The sequence below is a fragment of the Rhinopithecus roxellana genome, chromosome 6 (genome assembly GCF_007565055.1).
Source record: "Rhinopithecus roxellana isolate Shanxi Qingling chromosome 6, ASM756505v1, whole genome shotgun sequence".
Lineage (NCBI taxonomy): Eukaryota > Metazoa > Chordata > Mammalia > Primates > Cercopithecidae > Rhinopithecus > Rhinopithecus roxellana.
The window spans coordinates 128,808,516-128,834,177 of NC_044554.1; the positions used below are offsets into that span (position 1 = coordinate 128,808,516).

Consider the following 25,662-nt stretch of genomic DNA (forward strand, 5'->3'; position numbering starts at 1 on the left):
ACAGGGTCTTGCTCCATTGCCCAGGCTGGAGTATAGTGGCACAGTCATGGCTTATTGTGGCCTCAATCCCTCAGGCCCAAATGATCCTTCCACCTTAGCCTCCTGAGTAGCTAGGACTGCAGGTACGTCCCATCACAACCAGCTGATTTTTTTTTTTTTTTATTTTAGTACAGGCAAGGTCTTGCTAATTTGTCCAGGCTTGTCTCAAACTCTAGAGCTCAAGAATCCTCTTGCCTTGGCCTCCCAAAGTGCTGGGATTATAATTACAGGCATGAGCCATCACACCTGGCCATTTGCCCACTTTTTAATAGGATTCTGTTTTTTGCTGTTCATTTGTTTTCATTTCTTAGATTCTGGATATTAGACCTTTGTCAGATGCATAGTTTGCAAACATTTTCTCCCATTATGTAGGTTGTCTGTGTACTCTGTTGTTGAAAACTCTTGTGCAGAAGCTCTTTAGTTTAGTTAGGTCCCATTTGTCAATTTTTGGTTTTGTTGCAGTTGCTTTTGGCATCTTTCCTATGAAATCTTTGCCAGGTCCTGTGTCCAGAATGGTAATTCCTAGGTTATCTTCCAGTGTTTTTATAGTTTCCGGTTTTATATTTAAATCTTTGATCCATCTTGAGTTGATTTTTGTATATGGTATAAGGAAGGTATCCAGTTTCAGTCTTCTGCATATGGCTAGCCAATTATCCCAGCACCATTTATTGAATAGGGAGTCCCTTCCCCATTGCTTATTTTTCTCGACTTTGTCAAAGAACAGATGGTTATAGGTGTGCAGTATTATTTCTGGGCTCTCTCTTCTGTTCGATTGGTCTGTATGTCTGTTTTTGTACCAGTACCATGTTTTGGTTACTATATCCTTGTAGTATAGTATGAAGTCAGGTCATGGGATGCCTGCAGCTGTGTTCTTCTTGCCTAGGACTACTTTGGCTATTCAAGCTCCTTTTTGGTTCTATATGAATTTTAAAATAGATTTTTCTAATTCTGTGAGGAACGTCATTGGAAATTTGATGGGAACAGCATTGAATCTGGAAATTGCTTTGGACAGAATGGCTTTTTTGGTTTCTGTTTTTTTTTTTTTTGTTTTTTTTTTTTTTTGGAGACAGTCTTGCCGCTCAGTCGCGAGGCTGAAGTGCAGTGGCATGATCTCGGGTCACTGCAACCTCCACCTCCCAGGTTCCAACAATTCCCCTGCCTCAGCCTCCTGAGCAGCTGGGACTACAAGCGTGTGCCACCATGCCCAGCTAATTATAATTATTATTATTTTATATTTTAGTAGAGACAGGGTTTCATTGTGTTGGCCAGGATGGCCTCGATATCTTGACTGTGTGATCCGCCCACCTCGGCCCCCCAAAGTGCTAGGATTACGAGCATGAGCCACCGCGCTAGTGTGGCCATTTTAACAATATTTATACTTCCTATTCATGAGCATGGAATGTTTTTCCATCTGATATTGTCATTTCTAATTTCATTGAGCAGTGGTTTGTAATTCTCATTCTAGAGATCTTTCCCTTCCCTAGATAGCTGTATTCCTAGGTAGTTTATTCTTTTTATGGCTATTGTGAATGAGATTGTGTTCTTCATTTGGCTCTAAGCTTTGATATTGTTAGTATGTAGAGATGCTACTGATTTTTGTACGTTTTGTTTCTTAATAAATACTTTGCTGAAGTTGTTTATCAGATCAAGGAGCTTTTAGGCAGAGATTATGGAATTTTCTAAGTATAGAACCATATTGTCTGCAACCAGGGATCATGTGCCTTTACTCTTCCTGTTTGGCTGTCTTTTATTTCTTTCTCTTGCCTGATTGCTCCGGCCAGGACTTCCAGTACTATGTTGAACAGGAGTGGTGAGAGAGGGCATTCTTGTTTCATTACAGTTTTCAAGGGAATGCTTCCAGCTTTTGCCCATTCGGTATGACAATTGGCTGTGGGTTTTTCTTAGATGGCTCTTATTATCTTGAAGTATGTTCCTTCAGTGCCTAGTTTGTTGGAGGTTTTTAACCTGAAGGGATGTTGGATTTTATTGAAAGCCATTTCTGCATCTATTAAGATAATTATGTGGTTTCTGTTTTTACTTCTATTTGATGAATCACATTTATTGATATGCATATGTTGAACCAACATTGCATCCCAGGGATAAAGTCTGCTTGGTCGTGGTGGATTCACTTTTTGATCTGCTGTTGGATTTGGTTTAGGTTTACTAGTATTTTGTTGAGGATTTTTGCGTCTATTTTTATCAAGGATATTCACCTGAAGTTTTTGTTGTCATTGTTGTGTCTCTGCCAGATTTTGGTATCAGGATGATGTTGTTCTTATAGAATGAGTTAAGGAGAAGTCCCTCCCCCTCAAGTTTTTTTGAATAGTTTAGGTAGGAATGGTACTAGCTCTTCTTTATACATCTGGTAGAATTTGGCTGTGGATCCATGTGGTTCAGAGCTCTTTCTGGTTGGTAGGCTTTTTATTACAGACTCAATTTCAGAACTCATTATTGTTCTGTTCAGGGATTCTCTCTTCCTGGTTCAGTCTTGGGAGTTTGTATGTTTCCAGGAATTTACCTGTTTTTTCTGTGTTTTCCAGCTTGTATGCATAGAGGTGTTCATGGTAGTCTCTGAGGGTTTTTTTATATTTCTGTGGAGTCAATGGTACTGTCCCCTTTGTCATTTCTGATTTTGTTTATTTGGATCTTTTTTTCTTTATTAGTCTAGCTAGCAGTCTCTCTCACTTATTCTTTCAAAGAATTAACGCAGGGATTCGTTAATCTTTTTTATGTTTTTTTTTGCATCTCAGTTTCTTTCAGGTCAGCTCTGATTTTTGTTATTTCTTGTCGTCTGCTGGCTTTGGAGTTGGTTTGCTTTTGCTTCTCTAGTTCCTCTAGACGTGATATTAAGTTGTTATCGGACATCTGATTTTTTTTTATGTGGACTTTGAGAGCTGTAAATTTCCCTCTTAACACTGCTTTAGGTGTGTCCCATGGAATCTAGTATGTTGTATCTTTGTTCCCATAGTTTCAAAGACTTTCTTGATTTCTGCCTTAATTTCATGGTTTACCCAAATGACAGTCAGAAGCAGATTGTTTAATTTCCATGTAATTGTATGGTTTTCAGCAATTTTCTTAGTATTGATTTCAGTTTTTATTGTACTGTAGTCCAGAAGTATGGTTGGCATGATTTCAGTTTTTTTAATTTGTAGAGGATTGTTCTATGTCCATTGGTGTGGTTGTTTTTATACTATGTGCCATGTGGTAATGAGAATAATGTATATTCTATTGTTTTGGGTTGAAGAGTTCTGTAGATGTCTATTCGATTCATTTGGTCAAGTGTTGAGTTCAGGTCCTGAACATCTCTGTTAATTTTCTACCTCAGCAATCTGGCTAATACTGGCAGTGGGATGTTGAAGTTTCCCACTATTATTTTGTGGACATCTAAGTCTCTTTGTAGGTCTCTAAGAACTTGGTTTATGAATCTGGGTGCTCCTGTGTTGGGTGCCTGTATATTTAGGATAGTTAGGTCTTCCTGTTGAATTGAACCCTTTACCATTATATACTGCCCTTCTTTGTCTTTTTTGATATTTGTTGGTATAAAGTCTGTTTTGTCTGAAATTAGAATAGCAACCTTGCTTTTTTCAGTTTTCCATTTGGTTGATAGATTTTTCTCCATCCCTTTATTTTGACCCCATGGGTGTCTTTGCATGTGAGCCTGGTCTCTTGAAGACGCCTACCGTTTAGTCTTGCTTCTTTATGCAGCTTGCCAGTTTGTGCCTTTTAATTGGGACATTCAATCCATTTACATTCAAGGTTAATATTGATATGTACAGATTTGATCCTTCATTGTGTTGTTAGCTGGTTATTATGCAGACTTAATTGTGTAGTTGCTTTGTAGTGTCACTGTTCTGTATACTTAATTGTGTTTTTGTAGTGGCTGATAATGTTCTTTCCTTTCCAGATTTAGCACTCGTTTCAGGATCTCTTGTAAAGCAGGTCTGGTAGTAATGAATTCTCTTACCATTTGCTTGTCTGAAAAGGATCTTATTTGTCCTTTGCTTATGTGCTTAGTTTGACTGGATATGCACTTCTCGCTTGGAAATTTTTTCTTTAATAATGCTGAATATAGGCTCCCAATCTCTTTTGGCTTGCAAGATTTTGGCTAAAAGGTCTGCTGTTGGCCTCATGGGATTCCCTTTGTAGGTGACCTGCCTATTCTCTCTAGCTGCCTTTAACATTTTTTCTTTCATTCCAACCTTGGAAAATCTGATGATTATGTGTCTTGGGAATGGTCTTCCTATGTAGTATTTTGCAGGGGTTCTCTGCATTTCCTGAATTTGAATGTTGGCCTCTTTAGTGAGGTTGGGGATGTTTTTATGGACAATATCCTGAAATATGGTTTCTTAGTTGCTTGCTTTCTCCTCATCGCTTTTAGGGATGCCAGTGCATCGTGGATTTAGTCTCTTTACATAGTACAATATTTCTCAGAGGCTTTGTTCATTCTCTGTTATTCATTAAAAAAATTTTTTTTGGCCAGGCATGGTGGCTTATGCCTGTGATCCCAGCACTTTGGAATGCCAAGGCAGGTGGATCACCTGAGGTCAGAAGTTCAAGACCAGGCTGGCCAACGTGGTGAAACCCCAACTGTACCAAAATTACAAAACATTAGCCAGTCATGGTGGTGGGCACCTATAATCCCAGCTACTCAGGAGACTGAGGGAAGAGAATCTCTTGAACCCAGGAGGTGGAGGTTGCAGTGAGCCGAGATTGTGCCATTGCACTCCAGCCTGGCAACAAGAGCAAAACTCCATCTCAAAAAAAAAAAGAAAAAGAAAAAGAAAAATTTCATCTGACTTAGTTCAGAGAACCAGTCTTCAAGCTCTGAGATTCTTTCCTCAGCTTGGTCTATTCTGCTATTAATATTTGGGATTGCATTATGAAAGTCTTATAGTGTGTTTTTCAACTCTCTGATCAGTTTGGTTCCTTCTTATAATGGCCATTTCATCAAACAGCTCCTGTATTATTTTATGGTAATCATTAGATTCCTTGGATTGGGTTTTGGCTTTCTTCTGAATCTTGATGACCTTCATTTCTATATTCTGAATTCTATCTTTCTGTCCTTTCAGCCATTCCAACTTGTTTAAGAACCTTTGTTGGGGAACTAATATGGTCATTGGGAGGAAAGAAGACACTGTGGCTTTCTGAGTTGCCAGAGTTCTTGCACTGGTTCTTTCTCACCTGTGTGGGCTAATGTTCCTTCAACCGTGGCATAATTTGTACAGTTGGTTGACTTTTCTGGATGTTTTTAGAGTCTGAGGCATTGTACAAGGTTTTTATTTGTAGCTGAGTTATTGTCTTTAGTTTCACAGGAGGGTTTATTAGCAAAGTATTTTTTGTATTGAAGTTTGCACTGTGATTGAAGTTTGATGGCCCTTAAGCGTAATGGCCAGTAGGTAAGCTCTTGCTCAGCCATGTGGCTCTTCTGTATTTCCTCATGATTGCAACTGTGCTCCCTCTCAGTGCTCTGAAAGTGTAGGCTCCTCTCCCACTCAAGTGCTGGCTGCAGATCTTGGCTTGGCACTCCCAGGCTTCAGCCCTGGGGTGAGCTAAGGCTTTATGTTCTCTCTCAGCTTGGAGGCAGCAGGGGAAGGGACCTTGGCAGTGGCTATGGCAGAGGGCCTTTCACTCATCCCTGGGGTCCACCCCAGAGAAATGCAGAACTGCTGCCAGTTAGTGTGATTGGCTTGGAGTAGGACAGCTGTGTTGTGGGCTCAAGCTGGGGGTATCCTGAGGGAGACAGACTGACCTCTTCTTAGGGCAGTGGCAGCTTGCTGGAGGTGTGGTTAAAGCACTCAGGGTCTTTGCTCCTTTCCTAGTCCAAGGGTAGCAAGGGGAGTACCACTGCAGTGGCAATGGCAGAGGGTCTTTTGGTTGCGTCTGGGACCTCCACTTCAGAAACACAGATCCGCTGCTACCAGGATGTTCAGCCAGGGGGTGGGGCAGCTGTGCTGCTGGCCTGAGCCAGGAGCCCCACCAGATGAAAGGTGGGGTGCCGAGGGCTCACAGGGAGGAGATGGGCTCCTCTCTGTATGGTGAGTATGTCATGTTAGCAGTGCAAGTAAAGCCCTCAGCCTCTTTGTTTCTTCTCCAGTCCAGGGGCAGCAGGGGCAGAACTCTAAATGAAGTTTTCATTTGCAAAGTTTCGGATTTCAGCCTTCACTTGTTTGGTATAGAAAATATTGATAAGTTTTGAATCTCACCTGATTTTACCTTCCTTCATTTCCCCTCTGGACAGTATTTCTAAAATCTCTGAAATGACAATGATCAGAGTAAGAGCAGTAGACACAATAAATAGTGAAAATAAGTTATAAATAAATTTACAGCATATTGGTTCTTTTCCCTAGCATTGCAATCCTGTATGTTTAATAACAGCAAATATTTTCAATTATATAGTAACTTAATATAGAGAATTTTACTTGTTAACCTCACTTTGTTAGCACACAAATGAAGAATATGGAGTAAGATGTATTTTTACAGAAGCAGAGTAGTAAAGTAGAAAGAGTCCACTGCAGCAGCATCTCTGATGCCACTTAATTAGCTGTGTCACTGAACTATAGGTTCCTCATTTGTGAAAACAAAACAATGGACCAGTGAGCTCTGAGGTACCCTCAGGTCCAAAATATATGCCTCTATGATGATGGTTTCCTTTTTTCTCTTTCAGCTACTGAGAACAAGGTATTCAAACTAAGGAAAATTATGAGTAGTCCTACTTAGCTGGATACCAAATTAGTAGAATGTGATATCCAAATTCTTCTAATATTAAAATTCTTCTGAGTTACATTAATAACCTCTATTGATTACTAATAGAATAAGCCTCTTTATTAGAAATTTTGGATCATTTGCAAAGGAAATAGAAACTATAGTTCTGTTCATGGCCTCTAAAAACTTAAAATAGGAAGGAAGAACAAACAGAAAAATCTGTACCTGTGAATATGAGATTTCACTTTTTCTTACAAGCAAGTCAAAGTAATTTTTTTTTTAGCTTTGTTAATTCATTCAGCAAATGTTTACTGAATATCTGCCATGTGCCAGGAGTAGTACCAGGCACAGGACTCCTGCTGTCCTTGAAGAGTTTTGTGGGATGTGCTGACCTACAGGTACATACAGTGAGCTATGGAATTTTTAAGGCCAACAATTTGTTTTAAAAGAAATGTTTAGTTCAATAAAGGTAACATATATAGAAATTAGCTTAAGATACAAGCTTGGTCTTTAGCCTTTGAAGAATAAATTGGGTCAGTAGTGGTGGAATAGGAAATCAAAGGAAATACTATGCGCTTTCTATGTAGATGAATGTATGCACCAGCATTTGGATGTTTAATGGTATTCCTCTTACAGCCGTTGGACATACCAGATGGTCGAAGAGCTCCACTCCCTGCTCATTACCGGAGCAGTAGTACTCGCAGCATTGACACTCAGACTCCTTCTGTCCAGGAGCGCAGCAGTAGCTGCAGCAGTCATTCACCCTGTGTCTCCCCTTTTTGTCCCCCGGAATCCCAGGATGGTAGCCCTTGCTCAACAGAAGATTTGCTCTATGATCGTGATAAAGGTAAGAATGGAGTCGTCCACTTAGAGGGTTTGTTATGGGGCCTCGCTCATTATACCTTGTCTTAGACCATTACATCCTTTTTTTTTTCTTTTGTTGAGTGGTGACATTGTCAAAGATTGGTTAATCTAGGTTTGTTTGTTCATTGGTTTCACATACCCCCTTCTTTGTGACTCTAACAAACATCTTCCATAAATGTGTCAGAGAAGCACAGCGCATGGTTCTAACAGCTAATGAAAGCCATAAAATGGAGTGTGTACAACTTCATATAATACATAGGTCTTTTCCTTGGTATTGTCCAGAGCGGATGATGGTTATGGTAAAGTTTATGTTTCTCAAGCTTAAAGTTAGATTTTATAATCAGATTGATTTGCGAGGAAATCATTTCTAAAAATTCTGTTGGAAAAGAGTGTATTTTTAACCAAGTTTATAAAGCTCAGTGAGTACCTACAGGACATCAGGGATTATATTATAGTATGTAGATAAATTATTAACTGTTGAGACCCTCTGGGATTCTTATTTCCTATCAAGCCCAACTATCTCTCCATGTTCTTCTATCATTGTGTCTACCACCACTTGTCTGCCAACACTCCCTGAGTTCTTTCTGTTTCTAGCCCCCTAAGACCTAGCTACAGAAGGCCATGTAGACTGCCCAGCTTCTACCTTCCTACCTACTTGCAAAGAAACACTGAGCTTATGTTTATAACAAATTCACTGCTTGTCACCATAGAGAAATAGGTCAATGGCAACAAAAATGTAAAACTATACAAAGTTATATGGTTATAAAATCTTAGGAGTTTTACGGTCCTTGTTCTGAATTGACCCCATCCCCTATGATTGATGTGTTGTTGTATGTAAAATGCCCAGATCATAAGTGCTCAGCCAAATGAATTTTTACATGTGTGTGCTCAGGAAACCACTACCTAGGTCAAGTATAGATATAGAAGATTTTTATTATCCCACAAGGCTCCTTGCACCTCTTCCCCAATAGCATCCTTCCTCTCTCCACTTGAAAGTAACCACTTCGCTGACTTCCATCACTATAATTTAGTTTCCCCTGTTACTAGACTGCATACAAATTGCATAATGTGGTATATATTCTTTGTGTCTGACTTCTTTTACTTATTATATGTAACTCTTCTTAGATGTTAAGTGGAAGCTACTTTGGATTTTGTCCTCTGCTTTTATATGTGGCTAGATCTTAACAGTTCTCCCCTTTCTTGTTGACTCTTTCGTTATTGAAGGCCTTGTGGACCCCCTTCCTTCATTAAGGATATATTGAATATAGTACCAGATATCTCTTGGCTTCACGTGGGAAGTCTCCATGTCTTAAAATGTCAGACTAGGAAACTTTCATTTCACTGAAGCATCCTGTGAGAATCAACACCTTTAATCACTTCATCACAACCTTTTAATGTGGATGTTTCACAATAAAACATCTTGCTTCCAGTAGGAATGTTTGTTTTGAAAGCAAATGGAATTGATAATAGTAACTTGATTTAGGTTGTGTAGGTGGTAAATGGAGAGACCAGTCTGTCTTGATTCCAAACTCATATTCTTTGTTATGCCAGTAGAAAGGATAAGTACAGTTCAGGTTGGCCACTTTTGCTACTTAACACTTGTACCTGGGGTAAAAATGAAAAGTAGAAATAATGGTGGTAGTACAGCTAGACAGTTAATTCTGGAGTTCTGTTTTCTTTAATACTGTGGATAATTGAGAGATGCTGAACCAAGAAGAAAATGTATTGAGAAGATGGTAGATGAGTTCCATTTTGGTTAACTAGTTGTGAGATTGCCTTCAGGGCCTCTCAGTGAATAGTGGTTTCTGTAGCTCACAGGTCTTCACTTACATCATAAGTTTCAAACAGTGCGTGTTCTTTAATATGTAATAGCTCTTTTTCCTAAAGATGTATAATCTATTTTATTATGAGAAGGTATAATCATGTCACTCTCCTGCCAGGGTCTTTTGCAGGAGACGTTATAACATAGAAGTTAAGAGTAGCATTGGCTTTGGGACCATAGGAATGCATTTGAAAATCCTGTGAAGGTTTGGACATAAAACCTGCATTAATTCTCAAGGATTTAATGAATGGTAGCTGGTAGCTGCTGCTATAAAAATAATCACCTTTATTATCACCTGTTAGTTTCCCTAATCGTTTCAGGAAAAAATATCAATTATTTAACTTCCACAGCTTAGTCAAAATCACCTTCTCTGGCCTAGTTTGTGTCAATTATCTAACAGTATTAATTCTGACCATTTCTTAGACAGGTTAGACCTTTTCCTAAGTTTGCCTTTGTTGGTATATTTTCCTCTATGTCCTTTTGTTCTTACATACCAGATATATGCCTGCATAACACTAACTTCTTTATACCCAACCCCTTTTTTTTTGTTTGTTTAATATGTAAAATGAGAACATTGGTTCAGATCATCTCTAAAGCTAAGGTTTTTTCCTAATAGTTAAAAAATATTTCTTAGTAAAATAGGGTAATAATACCTACCTCATATCATTATTGGGGTTACATGAGATATAGCAAAATGCGTAGCACAACTTTTTGGCACATGGCAAACAATTAGTGGTGATGAATGTTGCTTAATAGTGATTTTTTAAAAAACCTGTTTAGAACTTATAAATATAGAATGGGTTTCAGAATTATTTAAGACATTTCTCTGTTTTCTACAAGATCACCTCAATTTGAGAATTAAAGCCCTATGAGATCAGTTTCATAATATCTACCATATTTAGCTGAGAGGCATTATTTTGTGATTAAGATCAAGTTGATGTTACTACTCCCTGGAATACTGTGTAGCCCTCTGTTATGCAATACAAGGTTTCTAGTTCTCAAACAAATCAAATATTATAAAGAGAAAATGAAAATAGCACCTATCCCTTTTATATATGTAAGTATGCACACATAGGTATTTTAGAATTGGGAGTTGAAATTTATGTATTCCAACTGAGGTTATACTTCTAGTTTATTTAAAGAACACTTGTTGAGCATTTATTGTATGTCAGATATTGTACTAGAGAGTGGAGAAATAGAGATGATTGAGATGTGGTATCTGTCTTTAAGGAATTTATAGTCTAGTAGGGAGTAATTAGGAATGTAAACAAATAATGCACTATTAGACAATGATGTTTAGAATACTAAAAGTATAAAGGAAGGAGTTGTCCAGAAATTTTACAATTTCTGGAACTAATATGTTACGTCATTCAAACTGTAGGCTAGTTTCTGACTCATTTCTTCTTCATGTAAAGCCCAAACTCTGGGTTTTGCTGTTTTTAAAAAATACTAATTATTTCTGTGATCCCAGCACTTTGGGAGGCCAAGGCGGGCAGCTCACTTGAGGTCAGGAGTTAAAGACCAGCCTGGCCAACATAGTGAAACCCCATCTCTACTAAAAATACGAAAAGTTAGTCGGGTGTGGTGGCATGCAGCTTCAGCCCCAGCTAATCAGGAGGCTGAGACAAGAGGATCAGTTGAACTTGGGAGGTGGAGGTTGCAGCAAACCGAGATCACGTCACTGCATTCCAGCCTGGGCAACAGAACAAGACTCCCATCTCAAAAAAAGATACTAATTCTTTCCTATAATGTATGTTTTCTACAATAAATCATAAATTGGTGTTTTGTTTATTAGCGACATAAAAGGAAGCTGTATAGCTTTCCTAGAGCTTTTCATTATTATGAAAACAGAATGAATTCTATAATTTTGAAGTCAATTAGAATTGATTTGATTTGGAGTACCTACATATTCTGCAGTTGCTGTAGAGAGATTTGTTCTGTGGTAGAGTAACTAGTTCAGACATCTATAGGAGCCTGGATAGACGTGGAGGGGAGGGATAGCTGCGGTGAATAGCTACCCTAATGAGGGATGTGCTGGTGAGCTGATTATTTTTCTAGTATTCGTTTTATATACGTATTCTTTTTTCTTTGCTAATGTTATTTTTGTGTGTTCCTAACATCTATTTGCTATGAATTATGTATCATTTGAGACCTATAAAATAATTTTAGTTGCATCGCACATTGGTTTTTTTTCTTTGCCTGTGTGGATTGCAATGCCAGGACAAAAACACTCTGTCAAGAAAGTTTGAACTGTTGAGAGACTTGTTTCAAGTGAATGGGTTTTTGGTGTTTTGTTTTGATTTTTTACTGGATTTTTCCAGTAACCTAAAGATTGAAGGCAACTTGGTCACACTGGTCACATGTATAAAGTTTCCAGGCTAATAGCCATAGGAACTACTACTGCTCTTCTCTGTGCATAGAATTCAGAGATCCAGAATAAGAGCACTCATCTTGACATCATCAGAATGTACCCTCAGAGGTAGCTTACATTCTTCCACATTATCATACCCAAAATAAAATGCAAGGAACAAAAATAGCCATTTATGTAATACAGATGGCAGTGTCAGAATATTAGTTTCTTAAGCAGCTCTGCCAGCATTGCTTGATGGTAGCCAAACTGGTGCTGGGCAAGCCACAAAATGTAGACTTCAGTCAGCTACTTATCATTGATCTTTGGCACAGTTCACTTATGCAGTTGTTATAAAATTCTGCAGTTTTGCAGGATATTGTGGAAACATTGATTATTATAATCATGAAATAAATGGAATCATTTTATTCAGGCCAACTACTGAGAGCTGTATTCCAAGAGTCCATAAATTGATTACTTGTAATTTAAGCTGTATTTTCCTGAAGGAACAGTGTACACTATGTGGATAGAGTTTCCCAAGCCAATGCATATAAGCCTATTTAACTCATTCTGTGACTTAACTCGTAAATATTCATATTGCTGAACTTTTAGTGTGAGGACTGAGCCCCGCCTTGGAGGGGCTTAGCAGAAAAAAAAGTATTATTTTGTCTTTCCAGGGTCTAGGCTTGAACCTAGGCAGACTTTTGAAACAGACTGCTTTTGGCATCTTCCTATTCCTTTATACATACATTTTAACATACTTGTATTTATCTCTAGGGTTCTATTTCTTGACTTTTTTTTGACCTGTGCCCTTACTATGCTTTAACCCTCTATTTTTTAGGTAATCAGCCAAGATTTTATGGCACTTTTCTTTTGGGGGTTTATATTTTAAAACCAGATATGATGCGTACACTTCTTTGAGCTACCACACCTTGAAAAATCACTGCTTTTGAACCTGGATGTGTTTATCAAAATATTCTCTTGATATGGTTCTATGATGCTTATTATCCTAGAGGAACCTTTTGGTGGTAAAATTACAGAGTATAAAGATATTATTCCAACAAAGGAGTTAGTCTATAGGTTAAAATTGATCTATTCTAGAATTATGTCCCTAAAGTCATTTTACCTGTCTCTCAAGACAGCATCTTAAGATACATACATTCCAGTGTCTTAACAGCACAAAATAAGTATCCAGTAAATGCTCTTGTCCCTTCTTTCTGAAAATGTTAACAATTGTACCAATGGCAGATACTGTGATAGCTGTCTATGAGTTATTCATAATTCAAAACTACTTAGGTATACAACTCAGTTTTAGCCATTATTGCTCAGTTTAGAATATAAGCAAATCAAAAATTTTTAACATACCTGCATATATGTTTCATTTAATCGCTTATCTATTTACCATGATGTTAGCTCCAACAAGAGTAAATGACCATATTTTGATCATTGCTTTACTGTCAGTAAATAAACTAGTGCCTAACACGGTGTAGTGCTTAATGGAGATTTTTTTTTTTAGTATTAAGACCTTTCTTCATGATATGTCCATTTTTTAACGGATATATTTTTATAGCTATGTTGAAAATGTGTTTTCTTTGAATTGTTAAATTTTATGTTAGGCTTTTAATGTTCATGAAGAGTGTGTGATACTCTTCATAAAAATAAAAACCAAGAGTAATTAAACTAAGATTATGCTAAATTTAGTGATAGGCTCTTGGTGGGAAAGAGGCCATGAAGTTCAAATTTGTTGTTGAAATAAGGGGAAAGGAAGTAACTGCCAAAACTGTCTCATCTTCCCCTTCTTGCTGTTGGTCTTGCTGGTAACCAGTAAACTCTGGTAGTAACTGGGTAGAAAATAATAGGTGTCAACTAGGTTCAAGGAAAAGGGAATCTGTTGGATTTTTTCCTCCCCCATTATCTTTTGTGTTCCTCTGAGAAGTATCAACTCATAGGGACCGCTCCTTACACAATCTCTTTGTGACACTGACAGAAGGCAGACCCAGTGAAGCTCTTGGCTGAGCTATAAGCCTTGAATTAGAAACAGAATGTTAGATTGGAAGGAACTTGATTCATCTGGTCATCTCCTCACATCTCTAATGAAGACACTGAAGTTGAGATAGATCCAAAGTTAGTGAAACAGATAGCCTAACAATAATGAACATTGACTCTGGGGCAGCCAGGTTGAATCCCTGCTCTACCACTTAATTATGTGCCCTTGGACAAGCTACTGAATCTATCTGTATCTCAATTTCCTCACCTGTAAATTGGGGATACCTGCCTCATAGAATTGCTATGATGATTAAATGTGTTCAGGTGATTTTATTTGTATTATTTCCAACAGTATCACCACAGTCCTATAGGTCGGTGACACGGTCATTATTTAAATGTCCCAGAATCTGAGGGTTAGAGAAATTAAGTAACCTAGCTAACTTCCATGGCATCTAGCTGCCAACAAGGATATTCTGTAGGAACCTGATACTACATCTTGCTGCCTTTGCAGAAGGAATAGTCTTTACATGGGCATTCAGCTGTGAAAGGGCCCAGTGTGTAGAGAACAGTAAGATACTGCACTGTTGGGGTATGGGGTGAATGGTGGAGAGTAGGAAAACAGTTCGACTGGAGAGTTAGAAAGTTCACTGTTTCATAAGGACTCCTGTAAGCTTTGCTAAGAGAAGTGAAAAGCCAAGGAAAGATCCTTTGTCAGCTAAAGGCTGTGACCAGCTTCACATTTAAGAACTAGAACTCACGTTGACACAGAAGTAGAGGCAGTAGGAGGACAAGATAAGTAGCCATGTTAATAGTCTAGTCTTGTGATTTTCAAACTTTATTTATTCCATACCCTTGTTAGCAATTTTGAATCTGTACCCCTAATAAAAGTTTATATATTTCTAGGTGACATACGTATATAATTCATTCTACAAACTGTTAGTTTACTTGTTTTAAAAGATAAAAAGTGTGTATAAATGTAAAAATAAATATATTTAATTGCTGATATTTTTTCCTACATGTCAGCAGATGTTTCATGCTTTTTTTTTTTTTTTTTTTTTGAGACAGAGTCTCGCTCTGTCGCCCAGGCTGGAGTGCTGTGGCCGGATCTCAGCTCACTGCAAGCTCCGCCTCCCGGGTTCCCGCCATTCTCCTGCCTCAGCCTCCCGAGTACCTGGGACTACAGGCGCCACCACCTCGCCCGGCTAGTTTTTTGTATTTTTTAGTAGAGACGGGGTTTCACCGTGTTAGCCAGGATGGTCTCGATCTCCTGACCTCATGATCCGCCCGTCTCGGCCTCCCAAAGTGCTGGGATTACAGGCTTGAGCCACCGCGCCCGGCCTGTTTCATGCCTCTTAATTGGGAGACCACAGGTATAGGGCAAAGATGAGGAGGCATAGCAAGGTCAGAGGAACTGGAGGAAAGGGGCTGAAGAAGAGTCAACAGCATTTGGTGGCTGATTAGCTGTTTGAGGTGAGGGAGGAGGAGGAAATCAGGATAACAGCAAAGTTCTTATGAAGTTCCAGCATGGGAGAAGTGGAAATGATTACCATCATTAGTAAGGTAGTAAATATTGGAGATGGAATAGACTTTAAGGTGACTATAGTGATGTTTAAGATTCAGTGTTGGTTTCTACCTAAAGACATTATAAGACCATTTCCCTTTAGCAAGATTTTTTTTTAAAAAAGAGGAAATACTAAATTTTATCTAATATTGCACTGATAACATTGATAGCATTTTGCTTTGCCTACTCTTTTGAACGTAGTAAATGCTCAGTAAATATTTAAGTGAACATTTAAAATTGTAGTGAAAATTTTATTAGAAGTTCCAGTGTTCTTTTTTCCCTAAATGTTAGTAAAGTTTACTTGTTTTTAAAGACAAAAGGTAAATATGTATATTGCACTGATTTTTTTTTCCCTACACATCAGCAGATTGTTTCATGCCTCTCTTATTGGGAGACCACAGTTGTAGGATACCTTAGGAGCAGTTTAACATGAACAATGTGATTTCAGTTGTTTTTTAAACAACTGATGTTCCTGGAAATTTTGCCATTTAATAAACTTGACAATACAAAAATTAAGATTGTATTATAGTGATTTTCTTGAGATACCTACTTTTGTACAAGATACAAAATATTTTGTGTAATCCAATTTGTTTAGTTTTACCAATAAGATTTATAAGAATCATTATTTTAGTCTATAAATTGGTTTGAGGACCATTTTCAGTTTTAACTGTCATATCAGATTAAAAGTGACTTGTTTTCATTTTTAATTGTCATATCAGATTTAGAGTGAGTAGTTGGCCTATCAACAATAATGGTTAGCACTGTTGTTCTGCATATCAAGATTATGTTGTGGAAGGAAGCACTGTACTTACTTGGAGTACACAAAAACTAAAGAGTAATTTTTTGGCTTAGTTTTGTAAGTTGGTATCAATTTAATTAATACTTATGGAATGAGAAGTGATTACAAAATATAAAATACCTCCTACATATAATAAATATTTAATTAATGGGCCTTGGAATGTAAGTTGAGTCCCAGTATTAAAAAATCAATCTGATTTGAAACAAAGTTTCTAAGTGTAAGTAATAAAAGGTTCTCATGTCATTTTTCCCCTTTACTCTTTGCTGAATGCTGATCTAAAGGAGATCTTACGTATAACTGATGTTTTTGTTCATTGCAATTCTTTAGCATTCTCACAAGGTGTTAACTTGGAATTTTAGAAAAACCTTAGAGGCTCTTTGTAAAAGCCAAATGTTCTCCTTACTTGTAACTTTCCAAGTTGGTCTTGGAGTTAACTGAAAATACAGGCTTTTTAATACAATTGGTAATACAACCTGATTCTTAAAGTTTATTGCCAAGAAATGATATACAATTATGTGTTTCTCCTGATTTCTTTAGGCCTTCAAATCCTATTATAGTTGATAATTTCATTTCCTGAAGCAGAATAAGTGTATTTTAACACTAGAGTAGTAATTTTGTTTAAGTACTATTTAGTCAATCATATTTCTAATTTAACTCTTTTGGCTAATTTTATGCTTTAGTATGTCATTGAGTAAAGTGTTGAACAGTGTACTCACTTTCCTAGTCAATTACCTGGGAAAGATAGAATAAGAATTACATTCTACTGATTATTGCTGCATATACTATAAAAGTATTTTCTTTGCATAGTAGTCTATAGAATCTGCATGCTTTAAGCATTGATTTTAATTTCAGAATGATAGATCTCTTTACATTAAAGGATGCCATCTTGAACTGGCAGAGTTCATGCTAGGCAGTTATAAACCTGGACAACCTGGTACTCCAGATACTATTCTGCTTCTCTCTCAGAAACAAAATTTTATCTGTTTGTACCTGAGTAGAGTACACAAATCTATTAAAAACATTTCCTTTACTCTCTTCTGTCAAGAGGGAGCAGAATAGGCACTTAATTTTTGAATGGTTCATTTTTAATTTACAGATTAGAAATGATGTTACTTTTTACTATAATAATAATAATATTCAGAGCTTACTGTGTTTCAGGCACTATCCTAATCCTTTTTTTGTCTTTTGGTTTTGGGTTTTGGGTTTTGTTTTTTGTTTTTTTTTTTGTAGAGAGGGTTTCACCGTGTTGACCAGGTGGTCTCAAACTCCTGGCCTCAGGTGATCCTCCCGCCTCAGCCTCCCTAAAATGTTGAGGTGACAGGCGTGAGCCACCTCACCCAGCCCTTATCCTAATCCTTTTACATACAGTTTTCACAGCTGTCATGTCAGTGGTATTTTCTATTTTGTAGATCAAAAAACAGAGGGATCAGACTTACCCTATGCCATGCACCTAGGCCTGGGAAGAAGTCAGGTGGCCTCACTCCAAACTCATGTTCTTAACCATTTCATGATTGGTTCTCAGATATGGCTGTGCTTCAGGCGCACTTGGGAGCTTTACCCGCACCTCCCCACCCCAAGGCAATGCTTGGCTCCTCCCCAGACTAATTAAATCAGAATCTTTCAGGAATGAGGTCTAGACATTGATCTTTTTAAAACAACTGGTAAGTCTAATGTGAAAGAAACTCTGGTTAGAACCACTATTCTATTATTGCTTGTTTTAGAATTAATTTTACTTAATTTGATAAAGTAATGTGATAGAGATAATGCACATCTATAGACTTAGGGCTAGAATAGAACCATGGCAGAGATTTTACATACTACCTGCATAAATGAATCAGCCTTTATATATGTGATATATATTTTTTTGAGATGGGGTCTCACTGTCACCCAGGCTGAAGTGCAATGGTACGACCAAATGTACAATGTTGTGTACAAGAATTGTGGGCCCCACAATATACCAGATATAATAAAAGTCAGAAGAAATTCAGAAAACTCAAGCTATACGAGTACATGTAGTTTAATGAATATTGTTTCTATATGAAATTCCAAACTTTAATAACTTCTCTAATTTGTCTAAGCTTTAATTCATTATCATATGTTTAAAAGTATTTGATAAGCTACTTGTATTTTAATGGTAAATGTGGTACAAATGCATATGTATGATCTGTTATAAAACAGCAATCACATTTTTCCATATTCTTGATTTTCAGAGTTGAGTGATTGTTATATATAAAAATGAGATGTGAATATAGAAATATGTAAATATATTCACTGCATTTAATCTTATTGACATTGGCTATGATGTTAAAAGTCATAAAGTAACATTTAACCTAATCTCAATTGTATTTATAGTTATGATCCTATATTATTGTCCGAGATACCAGAATGAGAAAACTTACCGTTACTGGTAAACAAAAGAGACCAAATTAAGATTACCATGAGACTTCTCATCTTGAATCTCCTGAGCAGGCATATTTATACTTATAATGTTCTGTTATTGAAATATGGCTATTAAATTCAACACAGAGGTTTAAATGAATAGTAATATTTTATACTTTCAAGTCTGGAATGAGTAGCATAGGTTGGTCATATGGGTTGTTTTTAAAGCATGCCACTTTGTAAGGCAAGAAAAAGTATATATGTAAAATATGTCGTCTTTGTATGTCAGAACTATTAAAGATCACAGAATTTTAGAGTTCATGAATGGCAGTTCCTTTAATTATATAGAAATCCAGAGAGGTGATTATATTCCAGGTAACACAAAACTATACAACAAGAGCTAAAGCCCCAGACTAGATGTCTGCATTCCCTGACCCCTCTATACAAGGTCTCTCCAATTGCATACTTAACCTGAAGGAAAAACTCCAGATTTAGCAAATATTTGTTTATAGTCTCAAAATTTTTTTCTTTCAAGCTTTGCCTTTCCAGACCACCTAATATTAAATACATAATTTTAAAAAAACAATTTTTATTGAAAAGGCAGAAAGATATAATAACACTGAATACCGTCTGTCTAGGATAGCAGTATATAAAAAGCAAAATATGTTTAAGAGGGTAAAACTGTTAAAAAATTCACTTACAGCCTCTGAAATTAGAAATATTTTAAGAAGAAAATTACTTCATTCTAGATTAACAGGAAGATAATCAGTTTTGCAGATAGATTATCCAACTCACATCTAGCCTTCAGTTACGAGAAAGTCCTTTGAAACCATTAGTAAAATAGTGAGAGAAAGAATGTGATAGGCCTGATGATGTAGTAAGAAAAAGAACACAGAAGACTAACTGTGGCCAAGATGACTTTCCTTACGTGATAATAGGGTGGATCCTTAACTACTGACATGACTGCTGATGGCATCAAGCCCATGGTTTGAGGCTGATGCTGCTTGTGCCCTGTAGGCTAAGTTATGTCCAGCGGTAATCTCCATAGAGGCATCGCATGCCATATCTACTTGTATTTTTTATTTTTTAAATTTCTGTGGATACATAGTAGGTGTATATATTTATGGGGTACATGAGATGTTTTGATATACGTATGTAGTGTGAAATACGCACATTGTGAAGAATGGGGTATCTGTCCTACTTAACTTATATTTTTGATCTCATATATTTCCTTTGCCTGGTTTGTTGCTGTTTGCATAGTAAGGTAAGGTCAAGCCATATTTTTTATATTACACCAAATTTGAGGTATTTTTTATTTTTATTTTTTAATCATGGACCAGTCTTGTCTAGCCTCGCTTAAATAGAGCAGCAAATTCAGACCTCCAATCAGGCTAGTTATACTTTGTATCAGGCTAAGAGAGACAATCCTATTCCTCCTCCTCCCTCCCATTTGTTCATGCAAGATATAGGATAAATATTAAACTGAAGAAATTCTCAAATCTGAATATATGAAGTATATGAAGAAACCAAATTTCGTTCTGAGACTTAATTTTTTCCAAGAGGCTTTTTGGTGCCTACTCTGTAGGATCATGCATAATAATGATAGAGAAACTGTGTGGTTTTCTAGCTTTCCCAATAGTGTAATCTTATTATTTTGCAGACAGTGGTTTCCCAGCCAGAAATATAAGCATAAATCTGCATTCACAAGACTAACAAGTATTAGTGTGCATCAAGGGCCTTCTTCCTAAGTGTGTATTATAACTTCATTAATGATGATAAAACATTCTTATTACTCAGTTTCTGAATATTGGACTGTGTCCTGTATTCTACACTAAAGCAACTTACCAAAATTGTGACGAACATAATTATGATACTGGTGCTGTCTTTCAAATAGATGAAAATAATACATTTCAATAGATGATGTGCTTAGTATTTTAGCAGTGGGGATTGGTTTGCATTAAGTCAGAATTTGTTTAAATAGGACTATTGTATACAAACATGTTACTGACTTTACAGCTTGGCATCTTACAAAAATAATGACACATTTTAGTGGATTTGAATTTCCAAAATCTCTTGCCAGGTAGGAAAGGGAGAAATTGCATATGGGTTTTATGGCTTTTCATGAATAGACCATTTTCTTTTTGGCCAAAAATATGAAGAAAACGTGTTAGGTAGAGATGTTTGGCGATTTCTCATGTCTTCTAGTAGCAAAAATACAAATTCTGCTGAAACAGCCCTTTTATTATAAACATTTTAAAGGTAAAATTCGGAGCAAATTATGTTTTTTATGCTGGGTAGGTAGAAAGAGACATTTTATAAGCTTGTTTTTTCTCCTGCATACGTGTTATTCATGATATTTAGCAAAAAGAACTTTTCTGCTAAGAACTTTTGTAATGAATATTACTCATTTTTGTTAAATTGGTTGGGCAGTGAGAAGGCATGTAGAGAACCCTGTATCATTATAATCTGTTTTATTCTTCTGTATGACTTAAGCACATTGCCCCGTCAGTTGCATTCTTGAAATACATAATAACATATTTGTTTTCAGGATTACAGCTCTGTTGTATTCAAAATGCAGTTTTCTGGACCAAAATGTCCTTCTTTTTATGTTCTGTGGTATGGCAGATTACTGTTACATTGAAGTTTTTATTTAGAAGAAATGTATTACACAGGGTATAAGAAATAGCTTTGCAATAAAGGAGACTGTGGTCAAAGCATAGGGGCAGTAGTGGATAAATTGTGCAAAAGGCTGTTTGTTTGGAAATCAAATTTAATTTAAAAGAGCTTTCAATCACTAGTTAATATAACTGCTTTAAATTTACAGACAGTGGGAGTAGCTCACCGTTACCCAAGTATGCTTCATCTCCCAAACCAAACAACAGCTACATGTTCAAACGGGAGCCCCCAGAGGGATGTGAGCGAGTGAAGGTCTTTGAGGAAATGGCGTAAGTAATGTCTTTTCTGTCAGCTGGGATCTGCAAAGCTGTAAAGCTTTTTACTGAGACCAGTTGATTACATATGAATCAACTACTCTATCCAGCTGATAATGTGTTTCAAAAGCAAATTATGTAAAGAGAATTGAATAGGCAAGAGAGATCTTACTGAAGGAGAATTGGAGTCTGTATGCTGGAAATGTATAAGCCAATACAAAGAAACTTGGAAACTTACTCTTACTACCTGAAAGATCTATTTTTAATCATTAAGAATTGTGATTTCGAGAACTCTTAATTTAGATGGCTAACAAAGAGACTTTAGGAGTAAAGTTAATATCCATGTGTGACTAGCTTAAAGACAGTGTACTCCACAAGCCGGAAGGAGATTAGTCTCCTTCCCTATAGCCGCCCTATAGCCGCATCTAGCTTGCTTATTCAGACTTTCTGTTCACAAGGGGTTTTCTTAATGAAATTTTAATATGTGTAAGTTAGAAATGAAATTAGAAAAAGAGGTTCATGCTGTAAACACTGGGCAGAGTAGCTCAGAAGACTGTGTGGTTCTTGGATGCACTCATGCCTTTGTTCCAGTGCAGGTGCCTAGTGGAGGGTGCAGTGCTCTTGCAATCTAGAAGGACCCATCTTGCAGGAGCTGGTGGCTTAGCTCCTGGGAATAGGAGGAGAGGAAGGGCTTGTGGACCCAACCTCTGTTGAACTGACTGGCTTTTTGGGAGACCACCGAAACTCTCCCCTCCCCACTCCACCCCCCATCTGTACTAGTGGAGATCTATCTAGAAAGAAAAAAGGAGGAAGTGTTTAAAACTAAATACATGATGGACTAATGCCCCCTGCCTCCGGTGTACTTTTTCTTAACAGAAAAGGTCATTCTAACTTTGCATAATCTTCACTTATAATATAGCAGACTTTTTCTACCTTTCTAAATGATTAAAAGCAAACTAATGATCTCTATTTGTCTTCCTGGTTCTTTTGAAAATCCTTTTGTCTCAAATACCACTTCCGTGCTGTGTGCATGAATAGTCTGCCAACTGACTTGTGCTATGGAAGATGTTTATCCCTCTGTATACACTTAACCCATCTCCTGCCATTTACATTTTAGCTGTTTTAGAGAACTCCAGTTAATTCAGAAAATGCTTAACTTGTTCTGTGTTCGTGATTATAAATCTAATTTTGTTTTATGGTTTTAGGTCTCGTCAGCCTATCTCGGCCCCTCTCTTTTCATGTCCTGACAAAAACAAGGTTAATTTCATCCCAACCGGATCAGCTTTCTGTCCTGTAAAACTTCTAGGCCCCCTCTTACCTGCTTCTGACCTTATGCTCAAGAACTCTCCTAACTCTGGCCAGAGCTCAGCTTTGGCAGCTCTGACCGTTGAGCAGCTCTCATCCCGGGTTTCATTTACATCTCTTTCCGATGACACCAGCACAGCGGGCTCCATGGAGGCCTCTGCCCAGCAGCCATCCCAGCAGCAGCAGCTTCTGCAGGAACTGCAGGGTGAGGACCACATCTCTGCTCAGAACTATGTGATCATCTAAAAAAGGGGGAGCTGGCCTCCACCCTATGTTCCATGGATTAGGAACAAGATTTCAGACATCTATCTGCATGGAGTGACAAACTTTCTGAACACCACCACCACCACCAATACTTATCAGCATCATAAAGTATCTCTTAAACACTGATCTTGGCAGGGACGGAACTCCTATTCAGCAGTTTTTGTGGAAAGCAGTAATGCTTGCAAAATGTGTGTGTCATTCAGCATTTTAAGTGGAGACTATGCATTTCATAGTATGTTTGACAGATTAGTACTGTGTCCTGTGTTTTGTTCCAGATCCTTCAGTATAAATAAGCTCTATATAAAAAAGTTGCCTGTCTAAATAGAAAATGTCTTGCTGTGTTTTGTCCTATGGAAAATACTGTACTTCAGGATTATGTTTACAATTGATCCAGGTGTTTGTTTCTAACTTCTGTAATACATACAATGCAAAAAAAAAAAAAAAAAATGGCCACAACAGTTGCACAGTGCCCACCCTATGGCCTAGCTTCAGGTACTTCAGTTGAAGTCTAAACTCAGGTAACTTGGAATGTATATCATATTGGGATATTAAATATTTCACAGCTAAAAAGCTAAAGAGGGAACATCACTCTTTTGCCTTTCCTTATTTTATGCATTTCCCTTTCCTCATTACATTCCACATTCTTAGAATAAGAAGTGCATTCAATCCTAGGAGAATGATAATCCTGGACATGGGTGAACATGAGGAGAACCAGCAAAATCTGTGGTGTTTGACATCACTTATGTCATGTGGTTACAAGTAAAACAACTGTTGCATTCACTGTTTCAACATGTGTACATGTGGCTTTTTTAAAAGTTCAGGTGTTGCTCAGTAAAGGACTGTTACAATGTTGCAAGTAAAATGTTCAGTACTAGACTGTACATAAACATTCCACATTGTGATGAAATTTAAAGACAGGAATGTCTAGAGTTAATTTCAAAATAAGTGAAGTGTTTGACTGAATGGTTGAGATTTTTTTTGTTTATGTTAGCCATCAGGGTCATAACTGTTACCATTTTATCTAAAGACACATATTTATGTTTAGTTTCTCCCTTGGAAATTATTTTGCAGGTGAAAAAGTGACATACTTTTGGTTATTGTTTTCCTCAAGCAGTTTAGGTGCATGATCTTCATTTACATAGAATACTTGGGTCTCAGAATTGTTGCAACATAAATAAGCAGGTTTTTTGGTGACTTACAAGAGCAATAGTTTGAAGCTATCTCATTTAGGCCTCTCATAATACATAATCATGAATAGTTTTGAAATTTGTGACATGTGAAGTAGAGCATAAACTCAAGAAAATAGCCTTTAACTTGCAAACTTTTGACGCAAGTTCTCCACAAAATATGAAGAGAGCCCTAGGCATTCCTGATTGGTCAGTGGGAAAGCCTAACTTTCATTGTTTTCTTCAGTACAAAGAATATCCAAAAGCGAAGTTTTTGTATTTGTATTCCACTACTTTCAATTCAATAAAACCTAGAGTTGTTTCATATGCACCTAAAGTATATGGCACAATTTTCTTAACAATTAGGGGAACAATGTGCCTACAGTTAAAGGAACGTTTCAGTTCCCTTCATTCATTCCTGGGTTTTTCTTTTTGCTTATTTTCTAAGACGGTTGAAGAAGGATGAGTCTATAGAAAGCAACACCATTGATTTTTTTTTTAAGAAATGATATATATATGTATATGTTTGTGTGCGTGTGTATTCTGTGTATTATTTTGTCATGATCTCAATTCTCTTCTTTCCACCAAAGTTTGCCGTAACATTTTCTCCTGAAGGTGCATTCTGGCTCCTTTAAATTAGTCAGTGTTATATTGTAGGAGACTGTCATGGAAAAAAGGACTCCGTTTACTTTTGTCATTTTCACAGGGGAACCTTTTAAAACAATCGTTTCAGCAGCAGATACCTTTAACCCTAATAATCTCAGGCCTTGATGAAAATACTCTATTTTGTAGATTATGGTTAAAGGGAGAAAATTACTAGTTCCGTAAGATAAATATGAGCTCCATTTAACTTCTGATATCTGGTTTAGCATTACATAATATGTTGATCTTACACTCTGCTTTTGTCCAAATAAAATGCAATAGTATCAATATCGATTTCAGAAAAATGGACTGAATATGCTTTCTTGGTGATTGAATCTGATGTACGATATTTATAGTGATGTGCTTTTATTTTCTCATGAGATACTAAATATTGTGTTGTACATTTGTTCTTAGCATATATTAAAGTTTTGAACCAAATGTGTTAAAGCTTACGCTTTGCCGTGTAAATTTCTCAGAAGTTGTTGAGCTCAAATGTATCCTACATCCAGCTGTAGAAATTTGTCAGGAGTTGTTTAAATTTTGTATATAATTGTACTGTTTAATTCTAGCCATTGCGCTGAACAGTATTTGAGTTACCATACAATATGGCTTTACACAAGGAAATGTGTGGCTTTTGTTTTGTATTTTTTCAGTATAGAAGTTCCTGTGTCTTATTTAAATAAAGTTATTAGTAAAACTGGAATAGTTCACACATGTTTTTGGAAATAATGGGGTTGTTGGCTCATTACCTGACAGAGATAAATTCGGCTTGGGGTAATGGTAGTTTTCTGTACTCATTGAGTTCCTGACCTGCATCTCTGGAGGTGTGGGGTGTCTAACTGGATCAGATTTCTAC

The 25,662-nt window shown here is 37.0% G+C and overlaps 1 protein-coding gene across 3 annotated transcripts in view; it reads left to right on the forward strand.

Moving 5' to 3' along the window:
* GLCCI1 (glucocorticoid induced 1) overlaps positions 1-25,506 on the forward strand; it is a 134,014-nt gene extending 108,508 nt beyond the window's left edge. For 2 of the 3 annotated variants that reach the window (XM_010353066.2, XM_030932059.1), the window contains exons 6-8: positions 7,378-7,588; positions 21,324-21,444; positions 22,635-25,506. In XM_010353066.2, the coding sequence (XP_010351368.2) occupies positions 7,378-7,588; positions 21,324-21,444; positions 22,635-22,980 (678 nt within the window). In that variant the 3' untranslated portion in view covers positions 22,981-25,506. The remainder of the gene's footprint in view (positions 1-7,377; positions 7,589-21,323; positions 21,445-22,634) is intronic. The other variant, XM_030932060.1, reaches the window with a different exon arrangement.
* The last annotated feature ends 156 nt before the right edge of the window (positions 25,507-25,662 follow it).